This window comes from Epinephelus moara, chromosome 4, assembly GCF_006386435.1.
Source record: "Epinephelus moara isolate mb chromosome 4, YSFRI_EMoa_1.0, whole genome shotgun sequence".
Taxonomy (NCBI): Eukaryota; Metazoa; Chordata; class Actinopteri; order Perciformes; family Serranidae; genus Epinephelus; species Epinephelus moara.
Genome location: NC_065509.1, coordinates 34,530,478 through 34,544,024, shown reverse-complemented (window position 1 = coordinate 34,544,024; position 13,547 = coordinate 34,530,478). Strand labels below are relative to the sequence as shown.

Genomic DNA, 13,547 nt, shown 5'->3' with positions numbered 1-13,547 from the left:
CTATACAAGGGTATTTAATTCCAACTATCACTTCACATTCATATCAGGACCAGAATCAGTGGAGCTGCCAAGTGTGACAGATGTAGAGAGAATTTGTCTTGGTGTTACTGCAGATGCTGTCTATATCTATGAATTACACCCGGCATTATTTTACACAAGTGCACTGAACATAGTGTTTCTCCCTTTAGCTCAGATCTGTGATAAACAAGAAACAAACTCAGAATTTAATGTGAATAAAAATACAGACTCTTTGCATGATAGAAAAGCAATGTCTTTATAAAGTTAGATGATATACACGGACACATACACAGAAGCTCTTACATGATATAACATTGCCCTCTAGTGGATAATGTGCTCAGCTGCTATAAAATCAAGCAAGGTAAACTTTTTATATCTTTTAGGAAAAAGAGCAGAAAGAGTAAAGAGTTTTACGCAAAGTATCATTACAATAACACTGAATTTGTCATCCTGTTAGGCAGCCACTGTGGGTGTAGCCTCCTCTTACGACAGACTGATCACAGTACGGATGCTAAAAATGAAAGAGGAAAAATTACAAGAATATAATTGTACATGTAAAGGTTAAAGGGGAGCTATGCCCATTTTCAATTCATACATGTTATTCCTATAGTCTCAGTATCAGTAAACATGATTAACTCCCTCTCAAATCCAAAAGCTGGAGTGCTGAAACCCAAATTTGTGACATCTTTAAGTATTAAATCTGGAGCTGCTCCATTGACACTTTCTGTTTCAGCACTGAGAACACTGCAATAAAAAAAATCTATATATATCATTTGGGTATAAAAAAGAAAAACGTTATGTGTGTCCATAAAATCTGGCTCCCATTCACTGTGTATGGAGCAGCTCCAGACTTAATACCCTGTTACATGACAAGTTTTGAGACTTTTTGAACTTTCCTACGCCATGTAAATAACATTTATATTCCTAATTTAAAGGTCCAGTGTGTAGGGTTTAGGAGGACATATTGGCAGAAATGGAATATAATGTAATAGGTATGTTTTTGTTAGTGTGTCATCACCTGAAAAGAAGAATGATTGTGTTTTTGTTACCTCAGAATGAGCCAGTGGCATAAGGTAGTTGTGACGGGCCCCAGTGTACGCTATTGTGCACACATCGTCTCGTCACATAAACAGAGACTTGACATTGGATAACATCAAGATACATATAACCCAACAATCATCATTGCATATCTGTATATCTCTCATATCTCTAATTTAATTGAACAATTTTATTATCTTATCATAGTTTAGAATCAGCATATAATTTGGCACTGTTTCTAATTTAACAAAAGTTCTTCTTTGAACTCGGGCATTTTTCCAAGGTAGCAGTCACTCATAAGGGCCAATTTTCCACCCAACACATTGTTGGAGGGCCCACTCTCTCTATGGGCCCCCCACCTCACGAGCCCCAGTGCAACCGCACAGCCTGCACTGCCTATATTTACAGCCCTAAAATTAGCCTTTTATAATAATAATTGTAATAATAATAAACTTAATTTATAGTGCTTCTCAAAACAAAGTTACAAAGTGTTTTACAGAAACAAAAAACGAGAGATAATGATAAAAAATAACAATAAAACCAGTTTAAAAGTTATGCAACACAGGACAACATTACATGAGAAAGTGTTAAATAGGTCAAATAAGACAAAATAAAATAAAAAAAACAATCAGTAAAATAATAGTTAAGACAATGCCTTTGTATATAAACCGGTTGTAAAAAGTGACTTAAGATAAAAGTGAGTTCAGGCTATTAACCCTGTGGAAGCACACTTCTAAAAGTGCACTTTTAAGAGGGATTTAAAAGAAGATATATCTACACAGGCAGCAGGTCCTCATCTATAAAAAAGTCAATGTTGCACCACCATGTTTCTACAGTAGCCCAGAACAGCAACGCCAAACATTGACTCTTGATAGAGCCCCTTTGAGCTGACCAGTGTCACAAAACCACAATTTGTTTTTAACATTAAACAGCTTTATTCAGTGTTTTACTGGCATGAATCACCAGGGGCCTCATTTATAAAGCTTGCTTACGCACAAAACGGGGCTTGAAAGTGGCGTCCGCCACTTCCCACGCAAAGGTTGTGATTTATAAAAATAAACTTGGCGGGAGAATGTGCACACCTGTAAGCAAACTCTGAGTCATGCGTGTGCACATTTTGGAAGACACTGGGAAGTGGCGACGCAGACGGCGAGGTGGAGAAGTAGAGTCAGATTTTTATTGATGTCTCCCACAAATTTAATGTCACGCTATATCCACCTTAGATCCATGTTATCATTGAAATTAAATCCAGCAGCCTTATTTTGCGCTTGGAGTGAGTGATAATTGTTTCATAAAAACGTTGTAAAATCCAACTCAAATCCTGAATTGAAATTCTTTCTAAATACGTATTTAATCCGCACTGCCTCTAACGTCTCATTGTCCACTCTGTGAGCGCAGGAGGGGGAGAGGATGGCGCGACTGCATGGAATATATTTATTTATTTAGCTAAATATTTCCAGTGCATTTATCATGTCTCGAAATACAGCCATTAAGCACAACCGTTACACTCATTTCATCAGCCCTACTTAGACATGTGCTGTTCATGACAAAACCGGCATGAAGAAACGTGTTCGCCTATTACACTTTCATCTTTGAATTGTATTTCAAATTACACGTTGTATTTTGGGACAGGGATACCACTGGTTCATGCTGTAATTCAGGCCGGGTGTCTGATCAGACTAATTGCCATAAACATATAAATACTGCGGTGACCCTCGTGCGTAATTGCGCAAGATGGCACTGGCACATACTCCTTTTTGCCTCCACCTTTAATAAATGTGATTCTTTATGTCGCACATCAATGTCAAACATCCTCAAATTTAAAAGCAACACATTAACTACATGTTGGTAAAGGAGTAGAAATATTTGGTCTACCTTTAGATCAGACCATTTTTTTTTTCTCTGTCACTGTCTGTGCAGTCCCACAGACACAGCTGACAGCATCAGCAGCGTTGATGTGTTGCCACTTTTTTTCGCTTTCTTTTATTAGTGATCCCGCTGCTGTGGCCACCAAATAAAATCTTTCTTCAGTCCTCCACCTCCCGTTAAAGGGTCTCTAGCTCAGTCTCGGAGAAATTCCGTTTTTTGGTTCGTTTCTCACACCTGTCGCCGTGACTCACAACGAGAGAACACTCGCATGCCGGCTTATTTATATGCAGATCGCATTCATGAGGTGATTTGCATGACCATTTATGGTTGAACTAGGGCGTGTAGAGGGCGGAATATGAGGCGGATCTGGGTGCGCACAACTCCAGGAGGTCTGTGATTTATAAAGAGAACATTGCGTGCAAGTGTGCGTGCGCACAGTTTTATAAATCAGATTATTTTTTGGCGCACGCCATTTTCAGCTTTTGGGCGCACGTCAACTCTTAGTATGAATCCTAAGCACTCTTTTATAAATGAGGCCCCTGGTCTGTTTGTTTTGGAGAGGAAGAGATCTCTGTTGATGATTCAGTTCCCGGTAAAAACCTCCTGAACAATGAACGCTAAAGGAATTTTAACCAGGAGAAGTTTCAGCTGGTTGCAATATGCAGTCCTCACCACTAGATGCCACTAAATCCCCCTAAATCTTACACACTGGACATTAAAGTAGGGTCCCCCTTTACTGTATTGTTGCCCCCCACCCCAATGTAAAACTCACTCACACTCACACTCACACACACACACACACACACACACACACACACATGTCACAAATAAATCAGGTCTTACCTTGTCCCGGTTCTCATATATTCAAAGGCCACATTAATTTCTTTCAGAGGGAGGGTGTGGGTGATAAACTCATCCAGCTTCAGCTTTTTGTTCATGTAGGCATCCACCAGTTTAGGCACATCGTCCACACTCTTCCAGCCTATGGAAGAGGACAACAGAACTGAGTCCTCAAGAACTACAAAATAGCGATCTTTCATGAGCCCCTGAGAAAGGCACTTTTCCTCTTCATCTTTTCTTGTAATCGCACATTTTTTGGCCTCAAGAATTCCCCTCCTTTGGATACTTTTATGATGTTAGATATATTAGATGTTTAGTGCATATCAGATGTTTGCTGCAACCTGCCTCAATGAACAATGATACACTGAATAACTCAATATCTCTGTCATTCTAATTACCATGAATTGTTGCTGAACCATTACAGAAGCCCATTTTTACATGGCCTGATAACTTGTTTTAATTTCACCTCCAAAATAAGTCCCCTTCAAGGTGCGTCCCATCAGGATCTTTTCAACCACGACTTCCATGGCTTCCGTCTCTGACCACCCAACGATGACACAGGTGCCCCAGGCGTCTATTGTAGACTCAAGCGCAGCGCTCTGGAGCAACACAAAGCATCAGTTGTCTTAATACACAAAAGTACACAATGTGATTAAACTAGAATGTAAAGACATGACAATTACACAGCAAATTATGTAAGTGAAAGATTGTGTAATTTCTTAACAAACCTATGTGCACATACTGCATTACACACCTACTCTGTGGTGACACTGTACAGACGTCCTGCTGCACCTGTAGGAATTAAATATTAAAATGTTTCTGAACACATCAAGAAACCCACCATAATAGCTGTACTTCCAACACACTCCAGAGCGTAGTCCACCCCTCCTTCCGTCATCTCCACCACTACCTCCTGGATGGGCTTTTCATGATCTCTGGGGTTGACACAATCAGTGGCTCCAAACTTTTTCGCTATCTCAAACTTGTCAGGGTTGACGTCCACTGCGATGATCCTTTTCGCCTCAGCAGCCTGGCAGCCCATGATGGCCGCCAGTCCGACAGCTCCGAGCCCAAACACGGCACATGAGGAATCCTTTTCAACCTGGATGCACACCATTTAGGAGTCGGTCAACCGACAGCTGTCTGAGAGACATCTGATGAGATCACTTCATCAAGTTCACTGCCAACTTTCATACAGAGCAGTTTGTCTTCTTTCTTCAAAACAAACCCATCATACACTTTTTTTTCTTTTCTTTTTCGCTTCAATTGGCCCATTTTATTCTCATACATATAGGTATAGATTTCTGGGGTGACGCAGGGGACACATCTTCCTCAATATTTAGAATATGCGCATGTGTCCCCCCTGATGGAAACACGAAAGTAGCAGAGGACTTTTATTTTAACAAAATTAGAGACATTTACACCATAAACTGATGCAAAAAATTCACCAGACCCCCACCCCCCCTATTCAATGTTTAGATGAAACCTACAACTTGACAATGTGGAGAAGTCAAGCAAGCCCTTAACAGTTCGTATGCATCAGGTCTTACCTTTTCTGTATCAGCTTATGGTGTAAATCTACGCCTATGTCAATGCAAGGCAGCTTTGACATAGGCGTAGATTTTGGGGACACATCTCCCTCAATATTTACATGTGCATTTGTCTCCCTGATTAAAACCATTAAAGTAGCAGAGGACTTTTATTTTGACTAAATTAAAGGCATTTACACCATAAACTGCTGCAGAAAGGGCAAGACCTGATGCATACAAATTAAGGGCTTGTTTGACTCCTCCACACTTGCGTGTCGTTCCCCCCTTAATGTGGAAATGAAACCTATGCCCTTGCTTATTATGTTTTTAAGCTGTATTTGCTTTAATTATTGTTTGTAATAGATTTGCATAGCTTGATTTAAAAACAACACATGCTCTACGTATCAAAAATATGAGTAAAACTTAATTTTACGATCCCCTTGCTTAAAGGATAACTTCGCCATTTTTCAACGGGGTCCCTCTTTCCCTGTGTAAACTGATATGAACAACAACTTTTTAATTGCTCCTGTATTATGGGAGCTGCAGTGGAGGCACACGAGGCAACTAAACATCGTCACTGTATGTCCATTAAAAGTGGTTATTTTTTACCACCGAGTGGCTCAGATTGTTATCTTGATTATCTGAAGTTACTCTTTATCTTTCACTTGATCCGGTCTGTTTGTTATTGCCTCGTTAAGTGGAGGTCTGCTCTGAAATATCACGAGATGTCACAGAAAGACAACAGTGGAAATGTGTGTGGGTCCTGGAGAGAGCAAGTATTTTGCAGTAGACATAGTTTAGTGTGAAGACATATAGTGTCATGGATGATTATTCACCTGATTTCAATCTTGTGGATGAGGCTTTTGAATTTGACCGCCGCCGGTATTTATGTGAGCCGGAGTATACGCACGAAGAGTGGACTGCTTAGCGAGGCAATAACAAACAGATCAAGTGAAAGGGAAAGAGACACTTCAGAGACTTCAAATAAAAATCTGAGCCACTCAGACATACAGTGATGGTGCTCAACTATCCCATGTGCTTCCACTGCAGCTCATCCCGTGGCTGCTGGCTGCTGTCAGCTTGCTCAATACTGGACCAGTTTTAAACATTGTTGTTCACAACAGTCTCTTTGACCGGTTTACACAGGGAAACAGGGAAACAGGGTCCAGGTTGAGAAATGCCGTAGTCATCCTTTAAATTTTGTATTAGCTGGAGTATTTTGAAAGAACTGATTCTTATCAGGCGTGCAAGACTGCTTTGTCATTATTCTAGTTTTATTCACACTTCCACTTTGTTTTGCCATTGAGCAATGCTGTCTGCGCAATATTAAAAACAAGTTTGATCATTTTCTTTATGCTGCATTTGAGGGAACTTTCTGCAAACCTTTATATTTTCTACAGACCTTTGATCTTTTCTACAAAACTTCCTTTGTGTGGTATTTGGAGCAGAATATTGGATTAATGAATTCTTTTTAACCCAGAAAGTCCACTTATGTGGCGCTCATGTTATTTACTGACATCTAGTGGGGAAAATAAGTAACTACAGCCCTGCAACATACTGGTAACCTCATCGGGCAGCAATTTAGGAACATGTCAAATTCAAATTGCAGCAAAGATGTTTTCCTTCATATAATAAATCCATTTTGTTATAATAGGCTAAACTGTTTATAAATTACGTCTTTGTAAATTCATAGCATCCATGTAGGTCTAAGCACAGACAGGACTCTGCACACAAGTACAGGTTCGCATCAGAGACGGTGAAAATTCAAAGTATGATTTGAACTGAGTGTACACAGCAGATCTGTATCCTCTTACCTGGGCTGCATTAATAGCAGCACCATAACCGGTGGAGACTCCACAGCCCAGCAGACACACTTTGTCCAGCGGTGCATCACTTCTTATCTTCGCAAGTGAGGTGTCGATAACCACAGTGTACTGGGAGAAGGAACTGACGCCGAGGAACTGGTAGACCTGCTGCCCCTTGCAAGAAATCCTGCTTGTACCATCAGCCAGGACACCCACTTGTGTGTATGACCTAAAAGACACAAAAAAAGGAAGCAATGACTCAGTGAAATGCCATGACAACACTGGTGACTTGTGTGGGTAAACATGTGGTGACTTATTTATCACCAGTTCTTCCGGCAGTGATTGGTTTTAGGACTCCGACATCGATCACAATCCCCACACTGTGGCAGAAAAAGAGGAATAACTTTGTCGCCTGTCAACAAAAGACAAAGCAGACAAACCACATCAGCCACGGTTAAATGTCATGTCATGCTAGGTCATGTTAGGTCATGTCGGCTTGTTTGTTGTGAGCTGTACAGCTTACCCGGTGAGAATTTGGTGACTCCAGGACCGACACTCTCCACTATCCCTGCTGCTTCGTGGCCGAGAACCAATGGGAACGGTCTGAACTTCATCCCTTTTCCAGCCTCGTACAGGTATTCCCAGTCTGTGTGGCACACGCCTGTGGCAACAACCTGCACAAACAGGTGTGGTGCTGACTCGTGTGACAGTCTCAGGATGTAATATTCATATCAACAAGATGCAAAATGATACAGAGGAAGTTGAATGTATATGTTTCCTGTCAGCATCAGGGGCCTGTGTGATGATCAAAGTCAAAACAAGAAATAACATCTGCATGAAGCGTGGTTTATTTATCACTGTGAGAAATTGTTGTTCCTATATTAATCCAGATACAATCTAACACCACTGCCAACTGTTAACACTGGAAACTTTGCAGTGTGAGTGTCCACATTCACAACCAAATTTGGACATTTTTCTCTGCGTGGCAGACAAGCTTGTGATGAGCAGCTGACCTGGATGCGGACTTCGTGCTCTTTAGGCGGGGCCACGTCCACATCCTCAATGGACACAGGCTTCCCAGGCTCCCATGCCACAGCTGCTTTGCATTTAATCACCTTAGGGAGAAATAAAAAACATATGTGTGTTGTTTGGTTGGCGGTTACATCGTGTTCATCAGCCCGTCTCAAATGAAAAGTCACTTGGGTGGGGCAGCTGTTTCTGTCATGACAGTGTAATCCTACTTTAACATAGGTGAGGCACAAAATGGGGTAACATCAAACTCAACTAGTTTTCAGAATAAAGACACCAGTACTATAATAATAACCAGTTTATACTTCTTATGTATCGTAAAGGAGGATTATTTTCTTACCTGACCTGTTGTCGACATAGTTGAGTGATGTTTAATAATTAAATTCCCTGCATTTGAACAAAATAATCACATTAACAGAGTGTTCACACATGCGCACATCAGCTAGTCTAACAGAAATAACTTTGGGATTTTATTATCTTTATAATGAAGTCCGTAAATTCATACTGACCGTGTTTCTTATCTTTGCCTTGTGTATGAGTCAACCAGCTGACCGCCTGCTCCTTTAAATATGCATACGCGGACGCGAATGGATCGTGTTTCACGTACATGACTTTACGACACTTCCCGACAGTGGTGAAGAGCTTTACGGCAGCCCTCAGCCACACGTGTTGTCATCGCATGGAAGTCACTCGGAGTAAATAGCAGCTGCAAGCCGATAAACTTTGTGAGTAATGTGCTTTAAGTGTGTGTAGATAATGTTACAGACTTTTAAAGAAGGTTACACGTTGAAGTGAAAACATAACGTTTTGGTTTGTGGCGGAAATGCGGCTGAATTGTGGAGTTTTAATGACGAAAGTGAGCTAGCATGTTAGCTAGCAGTTATGTAGTGCTGCTGAATTCACAGTTAGCTCGTTGAATGGATACTACCCAGTTAAAGCTTATATCTTTAATTTCCAAATGAACAATAGATGCACTTTTTATAACTGTGAAAAGGAAACGATTGAATATATGGGTTTGTAGTTTGTTTTCATGCCACTTCTTTTTGGGTCAAAACACGTTAAAAAGATGTCAACAAGGATAGATAGTCATTTTTAACAATCCCAATTTCACGGCTGATCGAAGGCACTTAATTACTTTATTATTATTTTATCAAAATGCTTTATTCAAAAAAGTAATGTGGCTTAAAACGGCAGTTCCCAACTAGTGGGTCCTGGTCCAAAAGTGGGTCGCTAATCTATTCTGAATGGACCGGAAGTGACTCGCAAATGTGTCAAGTTTGTTGAATACACACTTTGTTTTTAAGGACAGTGAATTTCTGACATATGATTTATATTAAGAAGTACCTTTTCCAGCTGTAAAGTTGCACAACAGTTAAAAAATGTAGGGAGAAGAAAGAAACCAGTTGGGTCTGTGAAACAGACGGCATGAAGCTGAAATGTTTAGATCAATAGTTCCCAGCTGGTGGGTCCAGGTCCAAAAGTGGGATGCATGTACAGATGCACTGATCCAGATTTTTCAGTTTTGATACCAATCCCGATGCTGTGGCTTTGAGTATCAGCCGGTACCCGATACCGATCCGATACCATGGTTGACCTAAAAAGCTATATACCTTTACATGTAAAACAGAAAAGACTAGAGGCACCAGGCATTAATGACTACACAGTTCTTTCCTAAGATAAAATGAAACAAGATGAAACAGATTAATGCAATGATGAACTATTTATTTTTTACAAAAATAAACAACAGCAACAGCAGCTGAAATAGTGTGAAATACCTCCACACAGCAGATTCTCTCCTTCGCTCCATGACGTATGACGTGGCTCGCGTCGCAATAGATTTAAAGGGAAAGGATCATCTCAGGTATAGGTTGCATTTTCCAATACCCGATCCATCTATTTTGATGATATCGGGGCCGATATTCGATCCAGATATCGGAGCGGTGCATCCCTAGTTGCAGGTCCATTCTGAATTGACTGCAAGTGACTTTCATATGTCAAGTTTGTGAAAAAGAAATTTAATTAAGTACAGTGAATTTCCGGCACAGAGCTTTTATTTTGGAAGTGCTGTTTCCTGCTGTAGAATGAGTGACTAACGGACAGCTACTTAACAGAGACAGCTAACTAGCTCCACAACTGGCCAAACACAAGTATGATGTTGAATATATTAAACTGTGTGGACCTTGAGCTAATGACAAAGGAGAAATTTAGACCCCATGGCAGGAACGATTGGGAACCACTGGCTTAAAAGGCCACTGTCCTTTTTATATATTTCTAGATACTGATTTTAAAACATGAACACTGTTAAAAATTTAACACTCAAAAATTGTAAAATGGCAAAAACCACTACATTATTTAGATCAGTGGTTCCCAACTGGTCCAGTCTTAGGGCTGCTGGGAAACTTAGGGCAACAGAAAAGTTTTATCTTGGGTGCGTCTGCACTGATGATGGTCAAGGACTGAAACGTTTGCTGCTGTTTTTTAATCATTTATCAGTCAATTATTTTTTGCACCGTGAGCAGCCTTTTTTGGGCACAAATGTTCTGACTAAATTGAAATTTTTTTTATTTTATTTTTTTGTTGTGGCTGTCCAGCTCAATTGAACTGGTGTGCAGGTATTTCTCCTGCCATCCCTCCCCACTGGTCCAGCCACAGGGTCCAGATTTCTCCCTAGTCATTACTACAAGGTCCACACAGTTTAATTCATTCAGCGTCATACTTGTGTGTGGCCATGCCCTCGAGCTAGTTTGCTGTCTCTGTTAAATAGCTGTTTATTAGGTGCTCACTCAACAGCAGGAAACAGCACTTTAAAATAAAAGCTCTGTGCGGGAAATTCTCTGTACTTCAAAATAAATTTTCTTTTGTACAAACTTGACACATTTGTGAGTCACTTGCAGTCCTTTCAGAATCGACCTGGACCCACTAGTTGGGGACCACTGATTTTAAACATTTCATATCATTGTTAAGCAGACCCTGCAGGTTTTTGTTTTCGTCATGTTTCTTACTTTTCCCTGCATTTTTTTATTTGTTGTGCAACAAATTTATTTTTTCAATTATTTTATAATCCGAAATATATTTTCTACAACTTTTATAATGAAAATCTGGAATGTGCATCCTCCATGTATCTAATGTATTCAATAAAGGTCGGAGACAAACAAGCAACCATGCTAAATTTTACTAATTATGATTTGTCATGTGTTTTGTTCTGACTTGTTTTCTCTCATTTTGTGTTTCTCACAGAGGGTTTGAAGAAAAATGTCTTACAGAGGAGGTGGTGGACGAGGAGGCAGAGGAGGTGGATTTAACCGAGGTGGAGGATTCAGAGGAGGAGGAGGAAGAGGTGGTGGATTTGGACGTGGTGGCGGCAGAGGCGGTTTTAATAGACAACAAGACTACGGTCCTCCAGAATATGTCGTCGGTAAGATCATAAAACCAGAACTGCTGAAAAGATGTTGCAGAAGCTGACAGCCTGTAAATGTCCCAAACTGTCGGGTCCAGCGCTGGTATTAGCTCTTAGCACTAAACACTAAGCCATCACACACTTTGAATGACATCACCTGAATCATGAGAGTCGATGTCATCAGAAAGTTGCCATAATTAGTTTTCAACTTTTAAATATCGTGTGTGTCAACATCAGCGTTTGGACAGAATGATGTAGAAGTTCCTGGAAAGCAAGAAACTCATGCAAGTGACTCTGCAGTCATGCAGTCATCTTAGCGTTTTCTGAAAGCTGTAAAACACTTGGCAATCTTCCATATCTCAACAGTTGCAAACTTTTGGGAGTCATATAAAGGGCTCATAAAGTCGACCAAAGGCGGATGTTGATACTGGGCCTGGGTACAGTTTTTGCCTCCAGCTAACACTTGTTTATTGTTTCTGTGCAGCACTGGGAGAGTTTATGCATCCATGTGAAGACGACATTGTGTGCAAGTGTACGACAGAGGAAAACAAAGTTCCCTACTTCAACGCCCCAGTGTACCTGGAAAACAAGGAGCAGATCGGGAAGGTGGATGAGATTTTCGGCCAGCTCCGGGACTTTGTATCCTTTCTGTTGTTCTTATTTCAGCCTCTGACCCTCTGAAACAACCTGAAGTGGAAAAATGCAAATATCAGCCTCCCTCCGTGGATTAAATATCATTGATTAATATCATTGTGGTGCTCAAAATCCTGTTAATTCCTTAACTTATCCTTGCAGTATTTTTCAGTCAAACTCTCTGAAAACATGAAGGCGTCTTCATTTAAGAAAATGCAGAAGGTATAAAATTTGTTTTAACATTTTAAAGTAGTGCATTTGCATACTGAAAAGCATTTCAGTGCCTTTGTGTGTTACACTGTTTTGTAATTTGCAATGTCTTTTAGTTTTATATAGATCCAATGAAGCTCCTCCCGCTGCAGAGATTCCTCCCCAGGCCGCCAGGAGAGAAGGGTCCGCCAAGAGGAGGCCGAGGTGGTAGAGGTGGAGGAAGAGGCGGTGGTCGTGGAGGTGAGGCATCCAAACTGTGTCTCATTTTAATTAATCCTGTCTCCTATTGTTGATGAATGTGCAGCTCCCGACACAGTTTTTTCCACTTGGACGCTCATGCTGTGATTATCTGTCAGTCGGACTTGCTGTGGCTTTAAAGTGTGCTTCCTTTGTGTCTGTTCAGAGCACGGCTTGTACGAGTGGTTTGATTAATTCTGTTATTGTTTCAGGCGGTTTCCGAGGGGGCCGCGGTGGAGGATTTGGAGGCGGCCGCGGCGGAGGATTTGGAGGTGGACGAGGTGGAGGAGGAGGTTTCAGAGGAAGAGGTGGAGGAGGACGTGGATTCAGAGGTTTGCCCTTTTTTCAGTGTTTGCATTCTCAAATTATACTTGTCTTCCCTGGTGTGAAGGTAACACTTTTTTCGGCTCTTCATTGTAGGTGGGAGATGATCTGACAGCAATGGTGTGGTGTGATGGTCTCATGCCTGTCCTGTGCTACACAAGCAAGAAGGCTGTGCCACTGCCTGGCCTGTTGGACTCAGAGTATGGACATTGCCTCTGTTCAGAGAACTTGAATGGATTTTCCCTTTTTTGTTCTATTTTTGTACCAGTTTTGAAATATGATGGATGATTTTTATTTAAAAGGTTCTCATGTATGCCTGTGTGTTACATAACAGGGACCTTTCAGCCTGTCAGGGAGAGTTACTCTGTCCCTTTGAACATTCACAAACCTCCGTGTATTCATCTCCTCCGATGTGGCGATTCAGGAAAATATGTGGGGAAATCAGAATTTATATGCTGTTAGTTAAAACATTTTAATACCCATAAGTTGTAAAATCTTGAGCAGAATGTTGTCACATTTTTGTTGAAGGCCTTGATTAAAAGGTGCTTTGTAGCTGTGTCTTTGTTTTATTTTTTTAGGTCTTAGTAGGAGAAGAGGTGAGGGGAGGTGGGGAATAAG

The 13,547-nt window shown here is 40.8% G+C and overlaps 2 protein-coding genes across 2 annotated transcripts; one reads left to right on the top strand and one right to left on the bottom strand.

Moving 5' to 3' along the window:
• Positions 1–260: 260 nt before the first annotated feature.
• LOC126389142 (alcohol dehydrogenase class-3-like) lies at positions 261–8,752 on the bottom strand. The gene is made up of 10 exons (XM_050042649.1): positions 8,638–8,752; positions 8,469–8,515; positions 8,113–8,214; positions 7,623–7,773; positions 7,424–7,511; positions 7,109–7,328; positions 4,607–4,867; positions 4,232–4,364; positions 3,769–3,907; positions 261–529 (listed from the first exon to the last, which is right to left on the bottom strand). Exons 1-10 carry the CDS (start codon positions 8,735–8,737, stop codon positions 502–504), a joined length of 1,269 nt encoding a protein of 422 aa, XP_049898606.1. The 5' UTR covers positions 8,738–8,752; the 3' UTR covers positions 261–501.
• On the top strand, positions 8,746–13,481 carry gar1 (GAR1 homolog, ribonucleoprotein). The gene is made up of 7 exons (XM_050042651.1): positions 8,746–8,853; positions 11,366–11,543; positions 12,010–12,164; positions 12,321–12,380; positions 12,485–12,608; positions 12,818–12,937; positions 13,026–13,481. Exons 2-7 carry the CDS (start codon positions 11,381–11,383, stop codon positions 13,034–13,036), a joined length of 633 nt encoding a protein of 210 aa, XP_049898608.1. The 5' UTR covers positions 8,746–8,853; positions 11,366–11,380; the 3' UTR covers positions 13,037–13,481.
• Positions 13,482–13,547: the final 66 nt, after the last annotated feature.

What these genes read in the sequence shown, in the direction of transcription:
- LOC126389142 (XM_050042649.1), bottom strand. Translation starts at nt 8,737, where the DNA reads ATGTACGTGAAACACGATCCATTCGCGTCCGCGTATGCATATTTAAAG. An exon ending in CTATGTCGACAACAGGTCAG is followed by an intron (nt 8,215 to 8,468) that starts GTAAGAAAATAA and finishes TTTCTCCCTAAG; the next exon opens with GTGATTAAATGCAAAGCAGC. An exon ending in AATCACTGCCGGAAGAACTG is followed by an intron (nt 7,329 to 7,423) that starts GTGATAAATAAG and finishes TGTGTCTTTTAG; the next exon opens with GTCATACACACAAGTGGGTG.
- gar1 (XM_050042651.1), top strand. Translation starts at nt 11,381, where the DNA reads ATGTCTTACAGAGGAGGTGGTGGACGAGGAGGCAGAGGAGGTGGATTT. An exon ending in TCCTCCAGAATATGTCGTCG is followed by an intron (nt 11,544 to 12,009) that starts GTAAGATCATAA and finishes GTTTCTGTGCAG; the next exon opens with CACTGGGAGAGTTTATGCAT. An exon ending in TCGGCCAGCTCCGGGACTTT is followed by an intron (nt 12,165 to 12,320) that starts GTATCCTTTCTG and finishes TTATCCTTGCAG; the next exon opens with TATTTTTCAGTCAAACTCTC.